General features: G+C 61.4%; 1 protein-coding gene across 4 annotated transcripts in view; it reads right to left on the bottom strand.

The window, feature by feature from the left end:
• The window catches only part of PITPNM2 (phosphatidylinositol transfer protein membrane associated 2), a 93,462-nt gene that overhangs the window by 3,126 nt on the left and 63,557 nt on the right, over positions 1–26,779 (bottom strand). The window contains exons 4-27 of one of the 4 annotated variants that reach the window (XM_045585551.1): positions 25,167–25,381; positions 23,820–23,941; positions 21,766–21,993; positions 20,692–20,997; positions 20,495–20,590; positions 16,409–16,513; positions 16,122–16,192; positions 13,869–14,116; positions 13,348–13,537; positions 13,097–13,216; positions 12,851–12,929; positions 12,547–12,718; positions 11,895–12,073; positions 8,312–8,482; positions 7,682–7,828; positions 6,413–6,577; positions 5,541–5,684; positions 4,639–4,787; positions 3,630–3,746; positions 3,170–3,286; positions 2,905–3,053; positions 2,648–2,797; positions 1,425–1,608; positions 1,170–1,298 (exon numbers count right to left, since the gene is read on the bottom strand). In XM_045585551.1, coding sequence (XP_045441507.1) covers positions 1,170–1,298; positions 1,425–1,608; positions 2,648–2,797; positions 2,905–3,053; positions 3,170–3,286; positions 3,630–3,746; positions 4,639–4,787; positions 5,541–5,684; positions 6,413–6,577; positions 7,682–7,828; positions 8,312–8,482; positions 11,895–12,073; positions 12,547–12,718; positions 12,851–12,929; positions 13,097–13,216; positions 13,348–13,537; positions 13,869–14,116; positions 16,122–16,192; positions 16,409–16,513; positions 20,495–20,590; positions 20,692–20,997; positions 21,766–21,993; positions 23,820–23,941; positions 25,167–25,381 — 3,753 coding nt within the window. Of the gene's footprint in view, positions 1–1,169; positions 1,299–1,424; positions 1,609–2,647; positions 2,798–2,904; positions 3,054–3,169; positions 3,287–3,629; positions 3,747–4,638; positions 4,788–5,540; positions 5,685–6,412; positions 6,578–7,658; positions 7,829–8,311; positions 8,483–11,894; positions 12,074–12,546; positions 12,719–12,850; positions 12,930–13,096; positions 13,217–13,347; positions 13,538–13,868; positions 14,117–15,735; positions 15,908–16,121; positions 16,193–16,408; positions 16,514–20,494; positions 20,591–20,691; positions 20,998–21,765; positions 21,994–23,819; positions 23,942–25,166; positions 25,382–26,779 lie in introns of those variants that run through there. The other 3 variants (XM_045585548.1, XM_045585549.1, XM_045585550.1) reach the window with 3 other exon arrangements.

Here is a 26,779-nt window from a genome sequence, read left to right as displayed (position 1 = left end):
TCTCACTGCACTGCTCTCCCCCCCCCCGCCCTGCTCACCTGGCACTGCTCTCCCCCCCCCGGCCCCGCTCACCTGGCCACTGCCTCTCCCCCACCCGCTCACCTGGCACTTGTTTCCCCCCGCCCGCTCACCTGGCCACTGCTCTCCCCCCCCCCCCGCCCGCTCCACCTGGGAATGCTCTCCCCCCCCCGCCCCGCTCACCTTGGCACTGCTCTCCCCCCCCCCCCGCCCCCGGTCCGCTCACCTGGACACTGCTCTCCCCCCCCGCCCGCTCCTCACATGGCCACTGCTCTCCCCCCCCCCCCGGCCCGCTCACCTGGCACGTGCTCTCTCCCCCCCCCCCGCCCGCTCACCTGCCAACTGCTCTCACCCCCCCCCCCCGCCCGCTCACCTGGCACTGCTCTCCCCTCCCCCCCCCCACCGCCCGCTCACCTGGCACTGCTCTCCCCTGCCCCCCCCCCCCGCCCCCGCTCACCTGGCACTGCTCTCCCCCGCCCGCCCCTCACCTGGCACTGTCTCTCCCCCCCCCCGCCCGCTCACCTGGCAACTGCTCTCCCCCCGCCCGCTCACCTGGCACTGTCTCCTCCCACGCCCCCCGCCCGCTCACCTCACCTGGACTGCTCTCCCCCCCCCCCCGCCCCGCTCACCTGCACTGCTCTCCCCCCGCCCTCTCACCTGGCACTGCTCCCCCCCCCCGCCCGCTCACCTGGCACTGCTCTCCCCCCCCCGCCCGCTCACCTGTCACTGCTCTACGCCTCCCCCCCCCCGACCCGCTCCACCTGGCACTAGCTCTCCCCCCGCCCGCCCACCCCGCCGCTCAACCTGCCTGCTCTCCCCCCCCCCACCGCCCACTGGCCACTGCTATCCCCCCCCCGCCGCTCACCGGGCACTGCTCTCCCCCCCGCCCTCCTCAACCTGGCACTGCTCCCCCCGCCCGCCTCACCTGGCACTGCTCCCCCCCCCCGCCCGCTCACCTGGCACTGACTTCCCATCCCCCCCCCGCCCGCTCACCTGGACTGCTACCCCCCGCCCGCTTCACCTGCACTGCTCTCCCACTCCCCCGCCCGCTCACCCCTTTTGGCACTGCTCTCCCCCCCCCCCGCCCGCTCACCTGGCACTGCTCTCCCCCCGCCCGCTCACCTGGCACTGCTCTCCCCCCGCCCGCTCACCTGGCACTGCTGCTGCAGCTTCTTGGTGGGCCGGCCCACGATGTAGATCTGCATGGGGGACAGGCTGATGGAGCTGTAGACCACCACGTCCTTGGTGGAGCCGTAGGCCGCGTGGGCGCGCAGGTGCAGCTGCGGGGGAGAGGGTGTGGGCACGGCGGCTCCTCCTCCCCCCGCCCGCCCCCCCCCGCGCCGCCCGCCCCGCGCCGCCCGCCCCGCCCCGCGCCGCCCCGCCCCGCGCCGCCCGCCCCGCCCCACCTCGGAGATGAGCAGCTTCAGGAAGTTGGCCTTGTGCCGCAGCGGGTCGTGCACCAGGCCGTCGCAGAAGGACACCACGCCGTGGGGGAAGTTGTGCTGGGCCAGCCACGCCACCACCCGCTGCTTCTGCATGTCGGGCCGGCCCGTCACGTAGATGATGAGGTAGCCCAGGTCCTGCCAGTGCCTGAGGAGCGAGGGGCAGGCCTGCGTCCCACAGCCACCCCGTGCCCCTTCCGGGACCCTGCCACCTGGCCAGCCACGGGAGGGGGCACCTCTGCGCCGGCTCCGACAGTAACAGTAACAACAACGGTGGCGGCCCCAGGGTAGCACCCACGCCTAAGCCACACCGTCCCACAGAGCGCCTGGTCTGTGAGGGCCGCCTCCCAGCCAGGGGCCTGAAGCACCAACACCAAGAGGCCCAACAAGCCCTCGCTGGTGCGGCTCAGTGGATAGAGCGCAGCCTGTGGACTGAGGGTTGCCGGGTTTGATTCTGGCCAAGGGCAGGTGCCCAGGTTGTGGGCTCGATCCCTAGTAGGGGCCTGTAGGAGGCAGCCAATCAATGATTCTCTCATCATTGATGTTTCTATGGCTCCCTCTCCCTTCCTTTCTGAAATCAATAAAAGTATATTTAAAAAAAAAAAAAAAAAAAAGGGCAAATGAAGCCGGGCTGACGTGGCTAGGTGGTTGAGCGTCGACCTATGAACCAGGAGGTCACGGTTCCTGGTCAGGGCACACAGCCAGGTTGAGGGCTCAATCCCCAGGGTGGGGCATGCAGGAGGCAGCCAATCAATGATCCTCTCTCATCATTGATGTTCCTATCTCTGTCCCTCTCCCTTCCTCTCTGAAATCAATTAAAAAAAACATTTTTTTAAAAAGAGGTCAAGCCGAAACCAGTTTAGTCTAGTGGACAGAGCATCGGCCTGCGGACTGAGAGGTCCCGGGTTCGATTCCGGTCAAGGGCATGTACCTTGGTTGCGGGCACATCCCCAGTAGGGGGTGTGCAAGAGGCAGCTGATCGATGTTTCTCTCTCATCGATGTTTCTAACTCTCTATCCCTCTCTCCTCCTCTCTGTAAAAAATCAATAAAATACATTTTAAAAATAAATAAGTAAAATATATTAAGTAAAAAGAGGTCAAGTGAAGGTCACAGAGCTAGTAAGAGGCGGTGCTACCTTCAAGGTCCCTGCCAAACGTCCCCTGCTCTGGCACCCGGGCCCACTCACCGCACCACGTCCACGGCGCCAGCCCGCACTTTGGGGTCGCTGCCCATGATGGACACGCTGGCGGCAAAGGAGCCGTCGATGCTGAAGACCACGAACTCCGTGCCTCGGGGAAGCACGGTGATGTAGCTGTCGGCAAACGTGTGGTCTCCCCTGGGAGGGAGGGAGGGGAGCGGCTCATCAGAACTCACCGCAGCCCCTCCCTCCGGTCCCTGAGGAGGACACCCCCGCCCGCCCGCCCGCCCCACCGAGGCGCGCACCTGACCACCATCTTCACGGGGTACACGCCCACGCCCAGGCGGTGCGTCTCAGGGATGGCGTAGGACACGCGCCCGCTGCTGTTGGTCACCAGCGTGTCCAGGTACAGCCACTCCCCCGAGGGCGGCTGCGTCATGATGTGCACGTCCACCTGGGGCCGGGCAGGCTGGTCAGGAGTGGGCCGTGCCGCCGGCCTCCCACCCCCACCCCCGGCCACAGGGCGGCAGGCAGGGGCTCCCGCCGTCTCCCCCGCCCCAATGTCCTCACCTTCTCCCCCGTCAGGGTGACCATGTCCAGGGGCCCGTACATGAACCGGCCCGCCAGCACCTGCGGGCCGTCCTCGTTGGCGACGGCGTCATTGATCCGGTGGTTGGCTGTCACGTTCTGGGAAGGGGCGGGGAGGGGAGGGCGGGGTCAGGGTGGGGGGCGTGGAGAGGCGGTTGGTATCTCCAGGGCTCTGCTCAGGCCTCCCGTGGGCCTGTGTGGGGGGAGCTGGGCTTAAGGCCAGAAAGCCCAGGTTCAAGTCCAGCTCAGCCACGGGGAAATGGGGAAATGGGGGAGCCCGCTGCACTTCCCCGCCGGAAAGTGGGGTCCTGGCTCCGGCCTCACAGATGGGAGGGTAAAAGAGCGCGCTTCCGGGAACTCAGTCACTGCATCTGTCAGACGGGTCTCCTTGTGGGGATTCCACAGGACGACAGGCCGGGGCCCGAGCCCCCGGGACCCTCACCCGCAGCTTCACGTGGGTCCTCTTGCGCTGCCACTTCTCTCTCGGCTTCGAGGGTGTGAACACCGAGACCTCCTTGCCGTCCAGCTCCAAGATGCTGGAGTTGTCGTGCCTCATGACCTGGGAGGGAGCAGGGAGAGGGCACACGGAGCAGGCTCGAGCCTGGGCCTCCTGTTCCAGGGCCCGGAAGCAGGAAGCTGTGGCCCAGCCGGTGTGGCTCAGGGACCCAGGAACCAGGAGGTCACGGTTCCAATCCTGGTCGGGGCACATGCCCGGGTTGCGAGCTTGATCCCCAGTAGAGGGTGTGCAACAGGCAACCCATCAGTGATTCTCTCTCATCATTGATGCTTCTCTCTCTCTTCCTCTCCTGAAATCAATTATAAAACAGCATAGCCCTAGCCAGTTTGGCTCAGTGGGTAGAGCATTGGCCTGTGGACTGAAGGGTCCCGGGTTCGATAACGGTCAAGGTCACGTACCTCAGTTGCAGGCTCCCAGCCCTGGTTGGGGGCATGCGGGAGGCAACCAATCGATGTGTCTGTCTCACATCCGTGTTTCTCTCCGTCTCTCCCTCTCCCTTCCTCTCTCTCTAAAAATCAGTGGAGCCGAAACCGGTTTGGCTCAGTGGATAGAGTGTCGGCCTGCGGACTGAAAGGTCCCAGGTTCGATTCCGGTCGAGGGCATGTACCTTGGTTGCGGGCACATTCCCAGTGGGGGGTGTGCAAGAGGCAGCTGATTGATGATTCTCTCTCATCGATGTTTCTAACTCTCTACCCCTCTCTTCCTCTCTGTAAAAAAAATCAATAAAATATATTAAAAATCAGTGGAAAAATATCCTCCGGTGAGGATTCTAAAAACACAAAACACTAAAAAAGTAGGAAGCTGTGAGGGTTTGGGGGTTTCGAACCCGCTAGTGCCCACGCTCTGGGCCTGCTCTTGTCCCAGGGGTCAGAGGGCAGCTGCCCGCCGCCCTCCTCGTCAGCAGCCCCCTGGGGCCTGGCCGTGGCGCCGGTACCTGTCTCAGCAGGAAGGAGACCACGTCGGTGGATTCCCAGTAGCTGGCGTGGAAGAGGTGCGGCAGGGCCACGGTGGGGAAGGCCGTCAGGGCGTCGGGGCAGTACAGGGCGTAGTCGATCCGCTTCTGGCCCCACCACTTCGCAGCAACTGCCGGGACGAGGCGGGGGCGGTGACGGGGCTGGGACCCCAGAGGGTCCCCCGACCCCTCAGTCCGGGCTCAGTCCCAAGGCGGAGACCCTCCTCCCACCGGGGAAAGGGCAGCAGCCGAAGCGAGAGTCCCCCTGCCAGGCTGGGTAACGGGAGCAGGGCGAGGGCCAGGGGCCAGGACAGGGGCGAGCAGGCGGGGCCCCAGGGGCCCCCAGGAGGGGGTGTGGGCTCAGAGGGGGCGGGAAAGAGCCTTTGGAGGCAGGACTCGCTATCCCTGGACCTGTGGCCGACCCCGGTGACCCTCCCCTGGGCCCCACTCTCCCTGGCCCCCGTCCCCCCCAGGCCTCAGGCTGTGAAAGGCTTCCCATCAGCCCCTGGGAGCTGGTGAGGTCAGACTGGCCGAGCGAATCTCCACTCCCACTAGGGGCTGGGACCACCCTGTCTACAGAGAGGAGGCTCATGCAGGAAATGCCCAGGTAACTCAGTAAAGGGGGTCCCCCTGCCCTCTGCCAGCTGCCTGACCACAGTCCTGGCCCCCCACCCCTTCATCCCAGCTCCATGGGTGTGTCCCCCCAACTCCATCTGCTCCTGCCCCCACTCCCTGGATGCCCGAGTGCTCCCAGCCCGGCCCCTGGCTCCCCGGTTAAGCCCCAGCGGGCAGTGAGCGGAGCCCAGCGGTGACAGGTGCCTGGAAACAGCGGTGACCCCGTGAGAGGCGGCGAGTGTGGGTGGAGGGCGCGAAGCGCCCGGTACCTCCTCTGATGTCCAGATCGGGGAGGTGGGGGTTCGCCCGCCGGGCCTGCGGGCGGGGCCCGGGGGTGGAGGGGGGTGGGGAGGGCAGGGCGAGCAGGGACAGGCGCCTGACGCTGGGGGTGTGGCTGAGCGGCACGGGGGCCTCTGAGAAGGAGAACGAGGGAGCGGCCTCAGCGCTGCCTTCAGGGCCGGGGAGGATGCTGGGAGGATGAATGCCAGGCCCCTGGGCCCTCCTCACAGGACGGCACCGCCTCTGCCCAGGGCCCCGGCTCTGACAGGCGGCCGGCCTGAGGGCAGGGGAGTAGCAGGGCGGCGGCTGGGGGCACGCAGAGGGGTGACCTGCACTCCGCCCAGCTGCAGAGAGTCTTCTGAGATGGGCAGGGGCCACCGAGCAAAGGCCGCCATGTCCTCTGCCCCCTGGGGCCACGGTGAGGCCTCACCGCCCTGGCTTCCTCAGCCAGCCCCCCGCCTGTCCGGCTCGCCTTACTTGCCCAGAAACACCCCCCTTAGCTTCCTCCCTCACGGAGCACCCCACACTCCATGCACCCTCCTCCACCTCCCCACCCTCCCCCCCACAAGGGCTAGGACCAGGCCCACTGACCCCCAGTTCTCTGAGCCAGTGCCGCCAACCTCCACCGCCAGGAACCGGCCCCCGGGGCCGGCCCTTCCGCCCCTCCTTCCCGCCAGAGTCCTCGCGGACACCTGGGGCCAGACCGCTCCATTGTGGGGCATCCTGAGCGTTTCAGGGCGTCCAGCAGCACCCCTGGCCTCTGCTCACCCTCTCCCCAGCTGTGTCCAGACATTGCCACCTGTTCCCTGGGGCGCACGCTGCCCCCTGCAGGACAGAGGGGGCAGCGCGGGAGGGGACTCACTCTGGGCAATGCCGGAGACGGTGTAGCTCTCAGCCATGCCGGACACCTGGCTGGCGATGCTGATCTCGCTGGCTCGGCGGAAGCCCCGGGTGCTGGAGCCCGCGCCGGGCGAGGAGGGGGCCGTGTGCTCTTGGAAGAGTGCGTTGTGGGTCTGGAGCGCCTCGGCTGCAGGTGGACAGGGACCAGAGACCCGGGGGTAAGAGAAGCCTCGCCCGCCTGCAGCCCCCGAGCAGAGGGAGGGAGGGAGGGTGGGAGGGTGGGTCCAGCATGGGCTGGGGGGGGCCAGGCTATGCCAGGCAAGGCTGACACCTCCAGCGGCAGACGAGCAGAGCTGGCAGCGAGGAAGGGCCTAAGTGTGCCAGGGCTGCCTGCTCAGGGCTGAGGGAACAGGACACGGAGCTGAGGCAGGAAGGGAGGGCCAGGGCAGGATGGACAGGGGACCGACACAGACACAGTGGGCAGGGAGTCAATGCAGCCACGCCCCCCCTCAGCCCCTACCCCCCGCTGGGCATCCTTCTTATCTCTGCCCCCCCCCCCCGCCCCGCCGCCCCTGACGTGGTCTAGTCTAGCATTCTTAGCTTTCAGGGCCCAGCCCAGCCTCACCCGCAGCCCATGGCAGTTGGGTTTGAGGGGTGCTAACAACAGGGGCTGGGGTGGCTTTCCAGGGACGCCCTACGCTGAGGCCTCACATACATCCCTCACACGAGGGCCACACTGACCGAGGCAGGAGCGGAGGGCTTGAACCAGGCTCACCTGGGCCCGGCCCAGGGCAGGGCAGAGCTGGGGTAAGGGGCTGGCTAAAGGACCCATGTCTGGATGGGGTGCAGGAGGTGCCCGGGCCTTCTCAGGGAGGGAAGGCGTGAGGCCTGAGAATCCAGCCCCTCACTGGGCCTGAAGGCTTCTCCCTGGGGAACGGGTGAGTCCCGGGGGCTTGAGGCCTCACCCCACCTCCTGGCTGCCCTGCCAGCCTCACGCTGGTGGAAAGAGAACTCGGACTGGCACTCGGTGACCCTGAGCAGCTGCTCCCCCCTCGGGGCTCCTAGGACCCCTTGGCTTTGGCCCCCGCCTGGCTCGGCCCCGGTGTGCAGAGGGCGGGCACTGGGACCTGCTCTGCAGGACCTGACCCACCGGGCCCCCCTCCTTCCACCTCAGCCCCACAGACTCCGAGTGGCCGGGAGCACGGGAGGGAGCCTGCGGCCGGCGTCAGCCAGGGAAGCAGACACATCACGAACGGGGTTACACACACTCAGCACAGGCCCGGGCCCGGGCTCGGGCTCGGGCTCGGGCTCGGGCGGGGCCCGTCTTGCCAGGTGAGCTCGGGAACTGGGATACTGGTTTCCAGGAAGCCGTCCCCGGGGAGGGGGGTCAGGGGGCCGCCCTCCAGGACCAGCTCGGGGTTTCTCTGCACGGTCTCGACTGGAGGCAGACGGGGAGAGAACAGAGGACAAGAACAGACACTCATGTGGACCGTCTGGACAGGCTCCGACACAAGACACACGGGGCTTGAGGTGACAGGACGACCGGGGCACACGCGGGGGTGGGTGGGCGGGGCAGGGCCGGTCCCTGGGAGGGCAGCTCGCACACTCACTCCCTGCCCAGGCCTGCCTGCTCTGTGCCCCCCCATCCTGCGCCCCCATATCTGGGTTGGGCACGGGGGGCTCAGCACAGAGCCCCTCGGGTCCTCAGTCCCTCCTCGGCGGGCAGTTGGGACCTGTCTGGGCCCCTGGCATGGGGCTGAGAGCCTCTGGGATCGGGGGGCGGTGCGCCCTCTCCTAGACAGATGCCCAGATTCCCAGGTGTTCAGTGTAGGCCGCCCTTCCCCGCACAGCAGGCCCACCCCGGCCTGGAGCACCCACCCACCACCCTCCCCCAGCACCCGGCCGCCCGCGGGGTCCTCACCCAGCAGCGTGGAGCAGCCGTCCCCCAGCGGGTAGCGCTGGTAGCGGGGGATGCTGAAGGGCGGCAGGGCAAAGAATCGCCGCTCCAGCAGGGGCTCCAGACGCGAGGCCGACGGGTCCGCGGGGTGGAACAGGTTGTACACTTGCTGGCAGGCGGGCCGCAGCTGGAACACTGGGGGCGGGAAGGGGCGGAGTCGCCTGACAGCCAGCTCCGCCCCAAGAAGGCGGGGTCTGGAGCAGGGCGGGGTTTAGAAACAGGGCGGGGCCTGGAGCCAGATGGGGCGGGGCTTAGGACTGGGTGGGGCCTGGAGCTGGGGAGGGGGGTGTCCAGAACTGAGCAGGGTCTACAGCAGGGCCGGTGGGCTGGTGGTCCGGATACGGAAAACCTGAAAGTGTGCCTATGAATTTGGGATCTGTTTGGACTATTTTCCTTTTATTAACCTTTTCTTTTTATTTTTTAAAATATATTTTATTGATTTTTTTATAGAGAGGAAGAGAGAAGAGATAGTTAGAAACACTGATGAGAGAGAATCATTGATCAGCTGCTTCTTGCACACCCCCTACTGGGGATGTGCCCGCAACCATGGTACATGCCCTTGACCGGAATTAAACCTGGGACCCTTCAGTCTGCAGTCTGACGCTCTATCTACTGAGCCACACCAGTTTCAGCTAACCTTTTCTTTTTAATTGAAAAGTTAGCCCTGGCAGTTTTTTCTCAGTAATTAGAGTGTTGGTTCTTAGACATAAGAATCGCGGGTTCGATTCCCTGTCAAGGGTACACATCTGGGTTTTGGGTTTGCTCTCTGCCCCCTCCACCCACCTCTACTCCCCTGCGTAGGGATATGTGCGCACTGATGTTGCGCGCTCTCTCTCTCTCTCTCTTTCTCTCTCTCTCTCTCTCTCCCCTTCCCTCCCTTCCACACTCTAAAAATCCTGGGGTGAGGATTAACAACAACAACAACAAAACTGAAAATTTATAATAACCATGGTAAAAAACTTTTTCAAATACAAGAATATATGAGAAAAGGCTTCAATGGAAGGCTGCCTTCCACCTCCGAGCCCCATGGCTGGAGCCTCTCACGCATGCCTAGTGGAGCAGGGCGCCTGCCTGCTGGGGCTGGAAATGTCTCCTAGGTTGTCAGAATGGGCTGCAAGTCCAACCACTTCACATGGATGTAAGAATGTAAGCGCGCGCGCGCGCGCACACACACACACACACACACACACACAGAATGTAAGCACAGGCATCCATCCTCTGCTGTTAGGAAAGACCTGTTAATACAGACGCTCCTCGGCTTACGACTTGTGATGAGGTCAGGTCCCAGTGAACGCACTGTAAGTGGAAAGCATCTTCAGTCGAAAACGCATTTGCTGCACCTCACCTGCCGGCCATCCTGGCTTAGCCCGGCCCCCCCCCCCAACCATGCTCAGAACACTCCGTCTGGCCTGTGGCTGGGCAAAATAGTCTCCATGAAGCTTGTTTTATAGCGCGTGGCATCATGAGAGAGTGCCATACCACATACTGCTAGCCTGGGAGGATATCAGAAGCCAAAATTTGAAGTTCAGTTTCTACTGACCGGGGATCGCTTTTGCACCACCACAAAGTTGAAAAAATTCAAAAGTCACACCATCCTAAGTTGGGGACCATCTGTACCTGATTTCGCTAACCAAAAGAAACTCCAATGCCAAAACCAGTTTGGCTCAGTGGATAGAGCGTCGGCCTGCGGACTGAAAGGTCCCAGGTTCGATTCTGGTCAAGGGCATGTACCTTGGCTGTGGGCACATCCCCAGTAGTGGGTGTGCAGGAGGCAGCTGATCAATGATTCTCTCATCGATGTTTCTAATTCTCTATCCCTCTTCTCTTCCTCTCTGTAAAAAAAAAAAAAAAAAAAAAAAAAAAAAATCAAAAAACTCTAAGAACACTGTCATTTTTACAAAGAAACTCGAAAAGAGGGTTCAGCATCTGTAAATCCTCACCCGAGAATAGGCTTTTATTATTTGAGAGAAAGAGGAAGAAACATTGACTGGCTGCCTCCCGCGCGTACCCTGACCGGGGATCGAACCCGCAACCTTTGGGTGTACGGGACGACGCACCAACCGACTGAACCACCTGGACAGGTCTTAGCGTTTGTTTTGCACGAGCTGCTGTAGAGGCAGCCGAGGAGCCCTGCCAAGCTCCCTCCGGGAACCAACCACCCCAGCACGGCAGCTCCCAGCCGCCAGAGCTCAGGGCTGACGGTGAGCACCTGCGCTTTATCTCGGTTTATTCTGCGCAGCTGTTAGCGGGTCGTGCCCTAAGCTGTCGGAAGACCGGGAGACCTCAGAAGGGTGTTATGCTTATTGTAGAAACTGGATGTAATTAAGCGTATTTGGTACCGCTCGGAAGGTTATTTTCATGTCTGGGAACGCTCACAAAAATGTCCCACATAAATTAATGGTAATTGCCTCTCTGATTTATGCCACGTTGGCTGGCGTATGAAACGTTTCAGAGGGATGCTCCACTGTCGAAGAGTGGTTGAGGTGAGGGGGTGGGGGGGAGAGGTTGGAATCTGTGTAAGCTGTCGGTAATGTGTGTTCAGTTTTAAATCACAACCATGAGCCCTGTCCGGTGTGGCTCAGTGGATAGAGCGTCGGCCTGCAACTGAAAGGTCCCGGGTTCGATTCCGGCTAAGGGCATGTACCTTGGTGGGTGGCACATCCCCAGGAGGAGGTGTGCAGGAGGCGGCTGATCGATGTTTCTAACTCTCTATCCCTCTCCCTTCCTCTCTGTAAGAAAGTCAATAAAATATATTTTAGAAGTAAAAATAAATCACACACATGGATAGGAACGTAGGTTATACTTTTTGAACTTTGCTTTTTTTTCCTTTTCTTCATTGAGCACACAGAATGCTGGCGTCTTTCCCATCAGCACGTGTAGCTCTGCCACATTACCCTCCACATAACACCACTGTCCCTACGCCAGGCCCTGTCCGCTTGCTCTAGGGCAAGTGTCTAACCCTGGCTGAGCCTGTTCCCCCCCCGTGACCTGGGGCCTGTGACAGGGGCCCTGCGGTGAGGATGGCAGGGCCGCACTGGCTGGTCCTGGGGGCAGGCACCGGGCAGGGACCGCGGCTCACAGACCGCTCAGCCCGAACGTCCCGCCTCCTTGTCCGTGTAGACGTGAGGAGGGTCCCTGGAGCAGCGTGGCTGTGGCGGCTCCGGGGCTGTGAGGTCACTGAGCCAGGAAGGCTTTGGGGGTGCCTGGCTGCATCCTTTTTGGGAAGACCTAGGGCCTGGGAGACTGCGTCTATCCCCCTCTGACCCCGGAAGGCTCCCTTTCCTATCCGGACCACAACTCTGAGGGGGCGGGGAGAGGGGGGAGGGAGGGAGAGAGAGAGACTCAGAGAAGAAATGAAACAGCAGGTGATGGGACACAGGGGCCAGGGACTGAGCTGCTGAACAGGAGCATGGGAGAAATGCGGAGGACAAAAAAAAAAGAAAAGAGGCCGATACGGGAAGGGGCCTGGGACGTGACCATGGCCTCCAGACAGGGGTCCTCGGAGACCCTGTGTCACCCGCCCCGCCGCACCCCGCAGGGCTCTCACCATCCAGGCTGGGGATGACCGTCTTCCTCAAGGCCAGGACGAGCCCCAGCGGGCACCCGAAGAGGAAGAGGTCGGCGACCTCGAAGTCGAACCGGCCCAGGGCCCCCGTGCCGTCCAGCATGGTGGAGCTGCTGGAGCGGCGGGAGCCGGGCTCGTTCCTCAGCACGCTCGCGTGGAGGCTGGGGGGGTGGGGTGGGGGCGCCAGGTCACACTGAGGCCCTTCTCTGGGCTGGCCTGGCCCCCTCAGCTCCCGAAGGAGGCCCCTGAGGGGTCCTCAGGCCCAAAGAGGCTGCACCCCTGTGCTGCCTCCCCTGTGCAGCTGCCCCAGGGCTGCAGGGACACCTCTGAGGACAGAGGGTCCCACCTCTCTAAGGGGTCCACTGCCTTTGGGACGGCCTTGACCGGGACCAGCCTGCCCTGGTCAGTTCTGCCCCCGCTTCCTTCCCCCAGACACTCTGTCCCCTCTGGCTCAGGATGGCCCTCAGCACGGGCAGGACCACAACTGTACCCTACCCCCCCCCCCCTTTCTCCTGCGGAAGAGCTGCGGGCCCAGGGAGGCTGGGGGGCCCCCTGGACCCTGACATCGGCCCCGCCCCCACCCCTGGCGGTGGGCCTCCTGACCTGACCCCCAGCCCCCGCCGGCCCCGCCCACCTGGACAGGAAGGCCTGGTGCTGCTGGATGGTGTCCAGCTCGTAAGTGGACGAGTCGCTCCTCTTGCGAGGCAGCTGCCTTTTGGGGTCCTCGGTGCCGTTGCTACGGGGGATGTCGATGCTGCTGCGGCTCAGGTGCCTGCTGCTCTCCAGGCTGCTGCCGCCGCCACCGCCTCCTCCGCCACTGCCTCCTCCGCCGCCGCCTCCTCCGCCACCGCCTCCTCCGCCACTGCCTCCTCCGCCGCCGCCTCCTCCGCCACTGCCTCCTCCGCCACTGCCTCCTCCGCCGCTGCCTCCTCCGCCGCCGCCTCCTCCGCCACTGCCTCCGCCGCCGCCGCTGTGCGACGAGTTCACCAGGATGCCCGGGGACAGCAGGTCAGTGTCCTGGAACAGCCCACGCAGGCTCACTGCCAGGAGGCGGCTGGCCTGCCCCCGTTCCGGGCCGTCCCTCCTGACGGCAGGCCCCCTGCCCGGCCAGGCTCTCAACAAGCCAGAGAGAGGACAACCCTGCCCCCCATCCCCCCTGGCCCCCCAGCTTCCGTCCCCGGTACCTGCACGCTGGCCACGCTGCCCCTGCGGCTGCTGCTCTGGCTCTCGGACACCGGCTGGCTGCTGTAGCACAGGGCGTCGAAGGCCAGGATGCCCCCCACGCAGTCCCCGATCAGGCACACCTGGAGAGAGGGAGAGGGGCCTCGGGGCTGAGACGCAGGCCGGGGAGAACCGGGGCGCCCGTCACGGCCGGGCCCGGGGTCCAGGCAGGCCCCACCCCACCCCAACCCCGCCGCCGGACCCCACGGCTCACCTGCCCGTGGAAGGTCACGCCCTCCTGGGACTTGATGAAGTCCCCGTAGGCGAGGTTGGCCCGCTGGATCACCGTGGCAACCGCCTCCTGGTACTGGGGCGAGGAGGTGGCCAGCAGGGGCAGGGCGGCCAGGGGGATGTGGTCCTGGCTGCTGGACAGACAGCCTTCGTCGTGGCTGTAGGGGCTGAGGCTGGGGGAGGGGGCCCGGTCAGGACAGAGTCGTGGCCTCGGGTCAGCCCTGGATGGAGCCCCTCTCCCCTGCCCTGCGCGGAGAGCCTCAGCCAGGACTCAGCAGGCCCGTCCCTGGCGGGCGGGGGGCAGGGCTGGGGAGTGAGGCCCCGAGTCTGGGTGCCAGGTGAGCACCCCCAGGAGGGGACACAAAGGCCCGGCCATTTGCCACCTCTGGGCAGAACGGCCTGGATGGCCTGTCTGGACGTCCAGACAGATGTCCCAACATGGGGGGCCGGGGGTAGGGGAGCAGGGTGGAGGGGGGGCAGGCGGCCGCAGACCTGCGCACTCACTTGGAGACCAGGGCGAAGGCGTCGGCGCAGACGGGCGGGCAGGGCACCAGGCGGATGGCCAGGCGGCCCAGGGCGCTGGGGTAGTGCACGCGCATGACGGTGTCGAACACGGTGGCGATGGTGTTGGTGTCGCCCTGCTTGGAGCTGGGGTCCCCGGTGCCCGTGTCCAGGATGGTGCCCCCGTGCAGCACCAGCAGCAGCACGTGGATCTTGGAGGGCGGCATGGCCAGCGGCGGGCTGACCTCGTCCTGCGTGGGCGAGGGGGCAGGTGTCAACTCCCCCCACCCCCGCGACGAAGCTCCTCGCTCCAAGGGCCCGGTCCAGGTCTTCAGCGGGAGTCGCTGCCCTCGGTGTGTCCTGTCCAGGCCCGGGTCTGTCTCGGGCCCCGCAGGTATGGCCGCTGCGAGTCACAAGGCCCCTCTGCCAGCAGCTCTGAGCTCTCCCCCATCTACATGGGGCCCCTCCCCTGGCTCCACAGCCCCCAAACCCTGCCATTTCTTGACTTTCCACGAGACCAAGGGCCCAGAGGCAGAGACGCCTGGACCGGAACCAGAGCTGCGGCCACCCCAGGCCGGGACGCCACCCGCAGGCCTCTCCGGGCACAGCTCCCAGTGTGACGGGGAAGGGGGGGGGGCAAGGAGGAGCCACTGGTGAGCACTGTGTGTCCCATTATGCTGGGAGGCGTGGGGGTGGGGGAGGGAGTTGAGTGAGGAGAGAAGCCTGTCCCCAAGGAGCCGGAGCCCAGAACAGGAGTTGAGTCGCATGAGGGGGGCGTGAGCTGGGCCTCCGGTGGCAGGAGGCGGGGCGGCAGCAGGACCCACGTGTCAGCACGGAGCCTGGGAGAGGGCTGGGCCCTGGCCCTGGGGCTGGGGAGGCTGCCAGGAAGGGCGAGGGGGCGACACAGGCCAGCACAGGCTCCGGGTGAGAGAGGAAGGGCGGCTGGGCTGCCTTACCCTCAAGAGGGGACTGGTCATTGGCCAGTTGTGGGCCACTGGGCCTGGACGCAGTTTGGGGGCGACACCTGTCCCCCATACAAGGACTGCCTGCTGCTGCCCGCCCGTGGGGCAGGAACGAATTCATGGTGAGACCACAGGTCAAGACGGGGCCACGGGGTAGGGCAGGGTTGGGCAGCGGGGAGGAGGGGGCGGGGGGGCGGGGGGAGAGCTGAGGAATCCTGCCCGTGTGTCCTCGTGGGACCGTTCGGGGGCCCCCGGGGGTCAGCCTCAGACCCAGCTTCTCCCACGTGAGCCTGCGTTCCGAGGGGCACGCCCTGCTGGGGCCGTGATCCCCGTGGGAACAGAGCCCACAGTATGGGGGCGACAGGCCCTGGAAAGCCACCTCCTCCCGCAAGGCCGGGCTTGGAGGCTCCGGTTTGGGGGCTCTTGCCGGCAAAGGGGATCTGGCCCCTCGCGGGGCCACCAGACACACCCTCGGCCCATCTCGAGCACGGCCCCCCCGCCCCCGCCCCTCCCGGGGGTCAGAGCTGTGTGCCACGTGGCTGGGGATGGGCCTCTGCTTTATTGCCGGGAACCAGCGAATGAAAATCGATACCCCAACACCCCAGATACCAGTCACTTCTCTGGAAAAACCCATCGGACCTAAAACCTCACAGCAGAAAACCCCAAGAGCGGGGCAGGGTGGCATGGACGCTCCTTCCTCCCACAAACCCATCCGAACTCCCCGGGTCCCTGTCCCCAGGGCCCGTCTGCACCTTGGGCAGCCTGAGGCCAGAGCAGGGCGGTGGCTGCAGGGAGTGACGGTCCTGCCGGGCCGGGCCCTGCCCCAGTGCAAACAGCTCTGACCACCCGCGGGCGGGGGCGGAGGGGCCTGAGCTTGGTGCCAAGAACCCCCAAAGCAGACACAGGCGCTCTGCGGACACAGCTTTATTGGGCGCTCAGAGCCCCCCCCCTCAGCCCTCCCCAGCAGGGCGGCGGCCGCCGGCCACATCACTTCTGCCTAGGTGGCTTTCGCTTCCTCCCCTTCCATCTTTTCTTCAGGAAGTGCAGGAAGGCTGAGCTCAGGGTGGTCTTACGTTTGGTCTGGAATTTACAAGTGTCTCATTTTACTCTCCCCGGGAGGCGCTGGGTCAGGGGCCGCCTACCATCCCTGCCAGTCCTCGGGGACATCAACGGGGGCGGGGCCGGGGGGGGGGCGAGTGAAGCTGTGGGTGCCAGGTCCTGCCTCCATTTCCCCCTGGCAGCTCTGGGGACCCCCGGCAGCACAGCCCCCACCCTCTGCCCCCTGGGCACCCACCTCGATGGTGTTCAGCTGCTCCACGCTGGAGGCCACCCTGAACTCGGGGGTGGCCTGCCGGTACAGCCCGTCTGCAACACAGAAAGGGGCGGGGGGGGTCCGCTGAGCAGGGGGGCAACTGGCCGGCCACGGGCCCCACCAGACAGAGGCTTCAGGGTATCAGGGGGGCCCAGAGTTTCCCTCGCCCCACCTTGCCCCCAGGCCCCGGAGCTGGGTCAGAGAGGAGGGCTCCCCCGCCCTCGTGCCCCCCCCCCCCCCCCAGCGGCCCTGCAGCGCCAGCCAGCTACCCTGCGTGTCCTCCAGCTCGGGGCTCTCGATCTTGTCCATGAGGTCATTGGAGTTCCACTTGCTGATGTCCTTGGGGAAGGTTTCTTCTGAGTCGGACAGGTCCTCTGGGGAGGAGAGAGGGGCTTCAGCACACTGTTGGGGGACAGGGACTGGGGGGCGGGGTGCTGGGAGGCCCGTCCCCGCAGGTGGGGCGCCTGGGCGTGGTAGCTCTGGGGTCTCCCATGTTTCTCTGGCCCACGTGCTGCTCCGTGCTGGGCTCGGCTCTCCCCGTTCCTTCAGAGACGGACACACGGCCGCACGCCCATCATGGGGCTGCTGCCTGACCTTTTATTTTATTTTTAATATATTTTTATTGATTTCAGAGAGGAAGGGAGGAGAGAGAGAAACAACAATGATGAGAATCATTGATCAGTTGCCTCCTGCACGCCCCCTACTGGGGATCGAGCCTGCAACCCAGGCACCTGCCCTTGACTGGAATCGAACCCAGGACCCTTCCATCTGCTGGCCGACACTCTATTCACTGAGCCAAGCCGGCTAGGGCTGCCTGACCTTTTAAAAAAAAGTTGTAGTAGGTGGGAGAGGACTGGGAGAGGTCAATGGGGCGGGAAAGGAGACACATGTAACACTTTCAACAATAAAAATTTAAAAACAAAGCAAAAACTGTAACATTCACATATTGTAAAGGTCACCATTTAAGCCGTTTTAAAAGCAGCACTTAGTACATTCACAGGGCTGTGCAACCGCCACCTCGATCTAGTTCCAGAACACGTTCTCGTCTTTCTTTCTTTTTAAGGTGAGACCTTCTACTTAATCATTCATCCGTTTTTATTGATTTTAGAGACGGGGAGAGAGATAAAGAGATATTGGGTCGGCAACTAAGTACTTGCGGATTTTTTAAAGAACATCAAAGACAATTTTTTCATGGAACTAAATAACTTTATTCTGTAATGTATTGCCCATTTTGATCAATGACCTTTTGCCATCTTTCAGGCAGCATCATAATCCCACGTTCAAAAAACTTCTGGTTTTTATTAGCAAAAAACTGAATCAGGTACGATTTGACATCATCATCATTATTGAAATTTTTACCATTCAAGGAGTTTTGTAAAGATCGAAACAAAAAGTAATCAGATGGTGCAAGGTCAGGACTAGATGGTGGATGTGGCAAAACATCCCAACCAAGCTCCATTAATTTTTGCCAAGTGACCAAAGATGTGTGTGGCCTTGCATTGTCATGATGGAATACAACACCTTTTCGATTTGTCAATTCGGGCCACTTTTCTTCAACTGCATTGTTTAATTTCGTTAGTTGTTCAATGTAGACATCAGAATTGATCGTTCGGTTGGGTGGTAAGAGTTCAAAGTAGACAATTCCTTTGTAATCCCACCAAACTGATAACAAAACCTTCTTTTGATGAATATCAGCTTTTGATGTTGTTTGAGTTGGTTCACCTGGCCTGCTCCACGATCTTTTCCGCTTGATATTGTTGTAAACAACCCATTTTTCATTGCCAGTTATCAGTCGTTTTAAAAATGGATCATTTTCATTACGTTTCTTTAGCAAATCGCAGCTGCTAATGCGTTGCATTAACTGATTCTTTCAGTTCGTGAGGAACCCATGTATCGAGTTTTTGAACATAGCCAAGTGATTTTCAATGCATGTATGTGATACATGAAGCTTCTCTGCAATCTCACGTGTTGTACTGTGACAGTCCGAATTGATTATTGCTTTGATTAGGGCGTCATCAACTTCAACTGGACGACCAGAGCGTTTTTCATCTTTGAGTGAAAAATCACCAGAACGAAATTTGGCAAACCAATTTTGACACTGCCGTTCTTTTAAGGCTTCGTCACCATAAACAGCACATAACTTTTTATGAGCTTGCAATGCGTTTTTCCCTTGCGGAAATAAAAAAGCAAAATATGACGAAAATGTTCCTTTTGATTTTCCATTTTTCAACGAACGCCAAACGAAAACTACAAAACAGATCAAAAAACTTTTTTCACTGATTAACAGCTGAATAGCCAACTATCAAATAACAAAATGTGTTTTACATTTGTACTACGTCTGCAAACCTAAAAATTCAACTGAAGCCATATGTGTGTGAAACCCGCAATTACTTAGCTGCCGACCCAATAGAAACTCTGGTCTGCTGCCTCCTCCACGCCCCACACGGGGGATCCAGCCTGCAATGAGGGCATGTGCTCTGACCGGGAACCAAACCAGCGACCTCCTGGTCCATAGTTGATGCTCAAACCACTGAGCAACACTGGCCGGGCACCAGAACACTTTCATCACCCCAAAGGAAACCCTGTCCCCGTTAATAGCCATCCCCCCTTCCTCCCTCCTCCAGCCCCCAGCCCCCACCACCCCGCTTTCTGTCTGGACCGATCCCTCAGCGCGGGCCGTGGAGCATGGGGCCTTCATAGGCCGGTCTTCCCCTCGGCATCCCGCTCTCAGAGTCCACGCACTTTATGCCCAGGCCCTGTGCGCCGGGTGGAAGGGCCGCCAGTCGGCTGGCGCTCCCGACCGTTCCGACCTCCACACAGGACGGCGTCGAGAGGAGCGCGGCTGTGAGCGGTTCCGCCCGAGACGCCCGCTGTGACCCTCACCGGGCCCCGCGGTGGGTCACGTGGGGCGGTCCTCCCCAGGGCACTGCCACTCTGGCTTCTCCCTCGGGCCCGCCTCCTCTCTCTCCGGGCTTTTTCTAACGTTTCTGCCGGAGGTGGGTGTTTTCCTCACGCCGGGGCACAGCCAGGCCAGGCTCAGGGATGAGACTCCCAAACACCCTGCCCCACCCCAAGCCCGGGACCCCCCAGTGCAGAGGCATCTCTTCTCAGCACCCCCACCCCCCCCAAGGCCAAACCGGGCACCTGCCTTTGCCGGGACACCCCCTCTCCCCCAAGCTCTTTCCCCTGAGGCCAGTTAACTAAGATACTGCAATTAGTCCGGCCAGTGGGGCTCAGTGGTGAGTGTCACCCTATGAACCAGGAGGTCACGGCTGGATTCCCAGTCAGGGCATGTGTTGGGGCTGCGGGCTTGATCCCCAGTAGGGGGCGTGCAGGAGGCAGCAATCACTGTTCTCTCTCATCACTGGTGTTTCTCTCTCTCTCCCCCTTCCCTTTCTCTCTGAAATCAATAAAAAAAAATTTTTTTTTTTTTTTAAAAAGATGCCATAGCCCAGCCGGGTGTAGTTCAGCGGTTGAGTGTCGACCTATGAACCAAGAGGTCACTGGTTCGATTCCCGGTCAGGGCACGTGCCCTGGTTGCGGGCTCGATGCCCAGTTGGGGGGAGGGAGTGCAGGTGGCGGCAGCCAATCAATGATTCTCTTTCATCATTGATGTTTCTATCTCTCTCTCTCCCTCTTCCTTCCTCTCTGGAAAAAAAAAAAATTATGTCATAACCAGATGGCTCCTCTGCCCGCCTGCGGATAAGCCTCTGGTGCTGCCTCTGCCCTGCTGTGTGTCTGGAGGCAAGTCCCTGGCCCTCTCTGAGCCTGTGTCCTGCCTGTCACCTGCAAACTGGAAACCCGCCTCCCACACCTGTCCCAGGCCCCTCCTCTGTCCTCGGGAGGAGGGGCGGGCTGCAGCTCGCGAGGGCTTTGTGTCGGCTTCTCCTGGCCCAGAGGCTGCATGCCCACTGCGCTTATTTTAGGATCTGTGGGGAATTTCTGCATTTTCTGCATTTTTTGCATTTTCTGCGTATCTGCACTTTCTAAAGTTTTTACATCAGATGGAAAAAAAATCATTGCAAAAAACAAAATCAGAAAATTATAGGAAGGTATGCTTTCATGAAACTTCTCATGGAAACAAATTCACACCAGGAAATAAACCTTCTGGTCCTAGGTCCATGGCTGGGGGGTCTGAGAGCACGGTCCCCACCTGCCAGGCCTCGTACATCCTGCCCTCTGGCTGGGGTGAGCCTGAGACAGGGGTGCCTTCCCTCAGCCTCTCATCCTCTGTCCCAGCTGCTCACCCAGGACTGTGCACAGGCATCTGCCGCTTCGACCCCCACACCTGAACCCTTGCAGACCCCCAGATCTCTCGTGGGGAGGCCCCCGGAGCCGTCCGGGAGCCCGCCTACCTTGTGCATCGAAGAACTCATCCTCCGAGCTCTCGTCTGAGTCCCGGGCGATACTCTGCATCCTCCACTCGGAGATGCTGTGGCGGGAAGGGCTGGCTGGAAGGCAAAACCCCCGACTGACCGGCCGCCCAGCGGACGGGCGGGAGGGGGGCGGGGGGTCCAGCAGGGGCAGGGACCTGCGCGGGCCGGCGGCTCACCTCCCCGCTTGGACGACCGTGAGGACTTGGAGGACGTGGACCACTGCTTCTTCAGGCCGCGGCCGGCCGGGGGCAGCGAGCTGCTGCAGGGCTGCGGGGGCTCCCCGGGGGGGCGGTCGGGGCCGGCCTCGCCCTTGGACGGCTCCTCCGGCTCCCCCTCGTGCTCCTTGAACTGGGCCATCTTCCGGGACAGCATGAGCTGCGCCTCCTTCTCCAGCTCCCGGATGTCCTCCATGCTCAGCCCGTACCACTCGTCCTGCCAGCACCAGGCCTGCCGGTGCGCCCGCACCATCACCTTCCGCAGCGCTGCGGGGGAGGGGCGGGGACGGAGGCGAGGGGGGGGCAGGAGGGAGGTGAGAGGGGGGCAGAGAGGGAGGTGAGAGGGGGCAGAGAGGGAGGCGAGAGGGGGCAGAGAGGGAGGTGAGAGGGGGGCAGGAGCGAGGTGAGAGGGGGCGGAGATGGAGGCGAGAGGGGGGCAGAGAGGGAGGCGAGGGGGCAGAGAGGGAGGTGAGAGGGGGCAGAGAGGGAGGCGAGAGGGGGCAGAGAGGGAGGCGAGAGGGGGTAGAGAGGGAGGTGGGAGGGGGGCAGAAGCAGAGGAGGGAGGGGGGCAGAGACGAAGGCGGCATCAGTTGGGCCTCAGGGCCCCACGGCCCAGGCTCAGGGCTGAGGGGTGCCGCATGTTGCAGGTCACAGTGCAGCCTTCAGGAAATCACTGTCCCGTGCCTCAGTTCCCCCCATGAATGTGGGGTTTGGCTCACAGAGGGCCTCCCACAGTAATGCATCTGCTCAGAAGCCATTCTGAATTTGGGGGGGATTCCTGCCCTGGAGGGGGTGGGGAAGGCTGGAAGAGCACTTCCCGGAGAGTGCAGGCTCAGGAGGGGACACAGGCGGGGAGGAGGGCGGGGAGGAGGGAGGAGGGGGAGAAGAGATCATGGGGAGGCAGGGGAGAGAGAGAAGGGAGGAGGGCGGGGAGGAGGGAGGAGGGGGAGAAGAGATGACGGGGAGGCAGGGGAGAGAGAGAAGGGAGGAGGGCGGGTCTGCAGGAGGGGCGGAGCAGCCGTGCCCAGTGCTCACCCGTGTCGTGGATGAACCTCTCGATCTTGGACTGCATGCCCCAGTAGCGGAACTCCACCTTGCACAGCTTGTAGGCGCACATGATGGGGAACACCTGCTGCTTGTACTCCTGGATCCAGTTGTCCGACAGCGGCCCCCGCTGCGTCTTGACGGAGTGGAACAGCCTGGGGTCCTCTTCCGTCTTGTAATCGTTGGAGGGCACGGGGTCCTTGACGATGTCGATGAAGTCTGGGGGAGACCCTGGGAGTCAGTGGACCCCTCCACCCTCTCCCTGCGGGGCGCTGGGCTCGAGGGCCACTCCGGCCTCCAGCTCTCCTGAGGGCAAGGCCCACGGCTTCCCTCGTGGCCTTTTCGAATCATCTCAGCGACCCCCACGTTTCGTGTGCCTTCTGCCAACTACCCAAGATGCACCGGGTGTGGGGTGGAGAGAGGAGGCCAGGTAAAGCCTCCCGGAAAGGGCACCCCGGCCACAGGAGACTGTCCCCGCAGCGCTGACTTGGCCGAACGAGGGGGTCGGGAGCCCCGTGGGGAGAGGGGGCCAGGGCTCGATTGGATCTGAAGCATTAATGGCCAGGCTACGTGCATGGACGGTGCCCGGAGGGACAGGGGGCACTACAGACAGTCTTATCGATATAAATATAAATATAAATATAAATACTTATCGATATAAATATTAAACACACACACACACAAAACAACTCCTGCCTGGATCAGACCGTATGCCTGGCTGGTCCAGGCAGAAAGGCCACAGGAGAGGGTGGGGGCAGGAGCCATGGGGGGGGGGTGCAGAGGGAGCCCTCGGGGCTGCCAGAGCGCCTGTGTCCTGCTGGGGCGTCTTCCCTCCTGTTATGGGTATTTCTGGACAGAACACGCTCCCCCCCACACTCCCCCATGTTCATATGTTAGCATCCTGACCCCCAGGAGCTCAGAACATGGCCTTATTTGGACACAGGGCCTCCAGAAATGTAATCAAATGAAAATGAGGTCATTAGGGTGGCCCTGATCCAACATGACCAGTGAGTGTCCTTACAAAAAAGGGGACACTGGGACCTGACGCGCCCGCTGCGGGGAGAACACCATGCAGAGATGGCAGCGGAGATTGGGGCGAGGTGTTTACGAGCCAGGAACACCGCGGTCCCCGGCAGGAGGGAGGCCCGGCTGGCGCAGAGCCTTCCTCGCTGATCCCCGGAGGAGCCAACCCCGGGGACACCTCCGCCGGGAACCACCTCTGGCCTCCAGGACTCAGAGGCAATCGCCTTCCGGTGTAAGCCACAGGCGTGTGTGTGGCCAGCGCGAGTGTGTGTGCAGAGCTTTTTCATTAGGTGCCAACGCTGAGCAACTGGGAGAGGTCCCATGACCATTCTTCTTTTTTCTTTTTTTTTCTTTATATATATACATATATACATATATATATATATATATATATATATATATATACATATATATATTTTATTGATTTTGTACAGAGAGGAAGGGAGAGAGATAGAGAGTTAGAAACATCAATGAGAGAGTGTCATCGATCAGCTGCCTCTTGCACACCCCCTACTGGGGATATGCCCACAACCAAGGTACATGCCCTTGACCGGAATCGAACTCGGGTCCCTTCAGTCCCCAAGCCGACGCTCTATCCATTGAGCCAAACCGGTCTCGGCTGTCCCATGACAATTCTGATTCCTGGCCCCTCTTGGAAAAGTAGATTGAACAAACAGGGCCCTTGGCTGCGTGGCCCCAAGTCACCTGGAGGGGAGAGGGGGAGAGGCCGCCTGCTGTGAAGTGGGACACGGCCCCGCCCCGCCCACTGAGCACACACGGGTGGGGACCCCTAGAAGGGAAGGAGGGACGGGGCTCAGCGTGTAAAAGGCACGAAGCCTCGGTGTACCTGTCAGAAAAATAGGGCCAAGGAGGCCAACCCTGTCTCTCCTGGCGCCCCCTCCCAGGCTTGCTCAAGACCCAGGACGGGAGCGGGTTGGGAGCCTGCCCGGCCGGGAGATGGGGGGACGGGAGGGCGCCACGGAGAGGGAACCCCAACACAGGAGCCTCGTGGTGGACGTTACCGATCACCAGCTGGCTCCTCTCCACGGGGGACAGGCTGAAGACGTTGGGGTTTTCTCCGGCATCGCTTTTATAGTAGGTCTCAATGTCGATAGAGAATTTCTCCACGAAAGGGCAGGTGAACCTGTGGGGGGAGAACAGCACCCATCAGGACCCGGGGGAGGAGGGTGCGGGCGTGGGGCGGCCGGGGCAGGATACCCAGGAGGAAGGAGGCTGGAGTGTGGACGAGACTCATCTGTCTTGTCCACGTCCTGGACCTCCCCCTCGTCCCAAGCACGGCCCAGGCCAGGCGGGGGCAGGGGCGGGTTGTGGGGGGAGGGAGATGTGGCAGGAAGCTGCTGGGAGCGGCGTGTCCAGGTCCCTGGGTGTAAGGCACGGTACAGACGCAGGTACGACTCCCGCAGCCTCTTGCTGAGTGGGCAGAAAGGGACAAGCACTCAGAGCCGCAAGCCACCCCTGCCCGCCGTCTCACAGGGAGTCAGTCAGGTCTGGTAACAAGGGAACAGCCCCCCGCTGCCTGCTCTCTCTTTTTAAAAATGTTTTTATTGATTTCAGAGAGAGGAAAGGAGAGGGAGAGAGAAACAAAAATGATGAGAGAATCATTGGTCAGCTGCCTCCTGCACGCCCCCTACTGGGGACCCAGCCTGTAACCTGGGTATGTGCCCTTGACTGGGAACCGAACCCTGACCTCCTAGTTCATGGGTCGGCGCTCACCCACACGGGCCAGGTCAGCCCTTCGCTCTTGGCTGGAATTGAGTGCAGAGGAGGAGAGCGCTACTGGGAGGAGGAATGAAGGCAGCCCGGGAGACTCATGGGGACCCTGTCTGCATAGCAGGTGGCAGCCAGCGGGGCGCACCAGTCTGGTCTAACCCAGTGGTGCTCAGCTGCACCGGGCGAGGTGGGGGCCAGAGTGATGAACCTCCTACCGGGGGGATCTAAAGGAAACCCCAGGTCCACATGGCATGTATAATAGCTTCAGCCTCAGGGAGGGAGGGAGTCTGGGCCACCTGGTCTACCCTCAGGCCGTGCTCCTTCCCAGCTGCTGACTGTCCCCGGTTCTCAGGTGAACGTCAAGGTTTCGTGTGTATCCCCTGAGCTCCCAGATGGAAAGGGGGGTCTCCACCGGACCTTGCTGGACGCATGCGTTCCAGGCCTCCCTCCGGGACACCCCTCTCCTGACACCCCCGTTTCCTGCAGGGAAGCCCAGGGGACCGTCAGGGCTCCCCTACCTGGAACAGAGGCTCAGCTCCCGGGAAGCCTGGGGTGCAGGGGCTGGGCCTCACCTGGAGGGCCGCCTCCTCCCGGGATCGATGCCACAGGGCACACACGCGCACACACACCCCGCTCACCTGGTCCGCGTGTAGGGGTAGGCGTTCCAGGACTCCTCCACCACCCGCAGGGCCGCCTTGGGCAGGATGGAGCGGAACCAGCTGGGGATGTGCCTGCCCACGTGGTACACCTTGTGGGTGTACTGCCCGGAGCCGCCGGGGCCGTCCGTGTACGGCCGGTTCTCCAGGATCTCCACGCCGCTGCCTTCGCCATGCGTCTCGGTGCGGCTCTTCTTCTGTGGGGACAAAGGCAGGTCCGTGGGTGGGGGCCGCAGTGCTCTGCAGGAGGGAAGGGGCTCAGGTGACCCAGCCCCGGAGAGCTGAGTGGGAGGGGGGCCTAGGAGAGGCGGATCTGTGTAGGCGAGGCAGGAGTCTAGGAGGAAACCCATGTGCCTATATCTGCAAACTATGCGTATTGAGTCCTCCTATGCGTATCTCCAGGATGCCAAGGCGACTCAACGGGGAAAAGAATGGTCTTTTCTGATGGTGCTCGGACAACTGGCTCTCCACAGGGAAAAGAATGAAGCTGGAACTCCCATTTGACCCAGTGATCCCACTTCTAGGAATATATCCCAAGAAACTACAAACACCAACTAGAAAGGACATATCTATGTACATAGCAGCACAATTTACAATAGCTAAGATTTGGAAACAGCCTAAGTGCCAATCCAGCAGATGACTGGATTAAAAAACTGTGGTACATCTACACACTGGAATACTATGCTGTGGTTAAAAAAAAAAAAAAAAAAGGAGTTCTTACCATTTGCAACAGCATGGATGGAACTGGAGAGCACTGTGCTAAGTGAAGTAAGCCAGGCAGAGAAAGATAAATATCACATGATCTCACTCATTTATGGAATATAATGAACAACATATGGAACTCAAATAAATCCAGAGAAAGAGAAACATCGATCAGACCATTAAACCTCAGAGGGAAGGTAGGGGAGGATGGGGGTAAAGGGGAGAGATCAACCAAAGGACTTGCATGCAAGCATATAAGCCTAACCAATGGACACAGACAACAGGGGGGTAAGGGCATAAGGGGAGGGGATGGGGGAGTTGGGGGGAAACAAAGACACGTATCTAACACCGTAATCAATAAAGAAATTGATAAAAAAAAAAAAAAAAAGAATGAAGCTGGACCCCTCCCTCACACCACACATAAAGACGAACTCAAACGGATCGAAGACCTAAAATTAATAGAAGTCTTAGAAGAAGATAGAGTGGGGGCAAGTCTTCCTTATCCTGGATTTGACAATAGTTTCTTAAGCACAAGCCACCAGGGGGGAAGATAGATAAAATGGGTTCCATAAAACATGTACAATTTTGTGTGCATCACACGCAGGACACTAAGAAGAAAGAGGAAGGTAACCCACCGAATGGGAGGACATTTTTGTAAATAATATGCCTGATAAGGGATGCGTATCCAAAAGATATTAAAAACGCTTAGGACTCAACAACAAAGAAGGAAATAACCCAATTCGAAAACACATAAACGGCTTGAATAGTCATTTCTCAAAAAAAAAAAAAAAAAAAAAAAAGATACGCAAATGGCCAACAAGCCCCCGAGAAGATGCTGCAGCTGCCCTAGTCATCAGGGGATGTCAATCAAATCGACACTGAGATGCCCCTTC

The sequence above is a fragment of the Pipistrellus kuhlii genome, unplaced genomic scaffold, assembly GCF_014108245.1.
Source record: "Pipistrellus kuhlii isolate mPipKuh1 unplaced genomic scaffold, mPipKuh1.p scaffold_m20_p_20, whole genome shotgun sequence".
Taxonomy (NCBI): domain Eukaryota; kingdom Metazoa; phylum Chordata; class Mammalia; order Chiroptera; family Vespertilionidae; genus Pipistrellus; species Pipistrellus kuhlii.
Note: the sequence above shows the minus strand (reverse complement) of the source record. Positions and strands in the feature narration are given on the sequence as shown.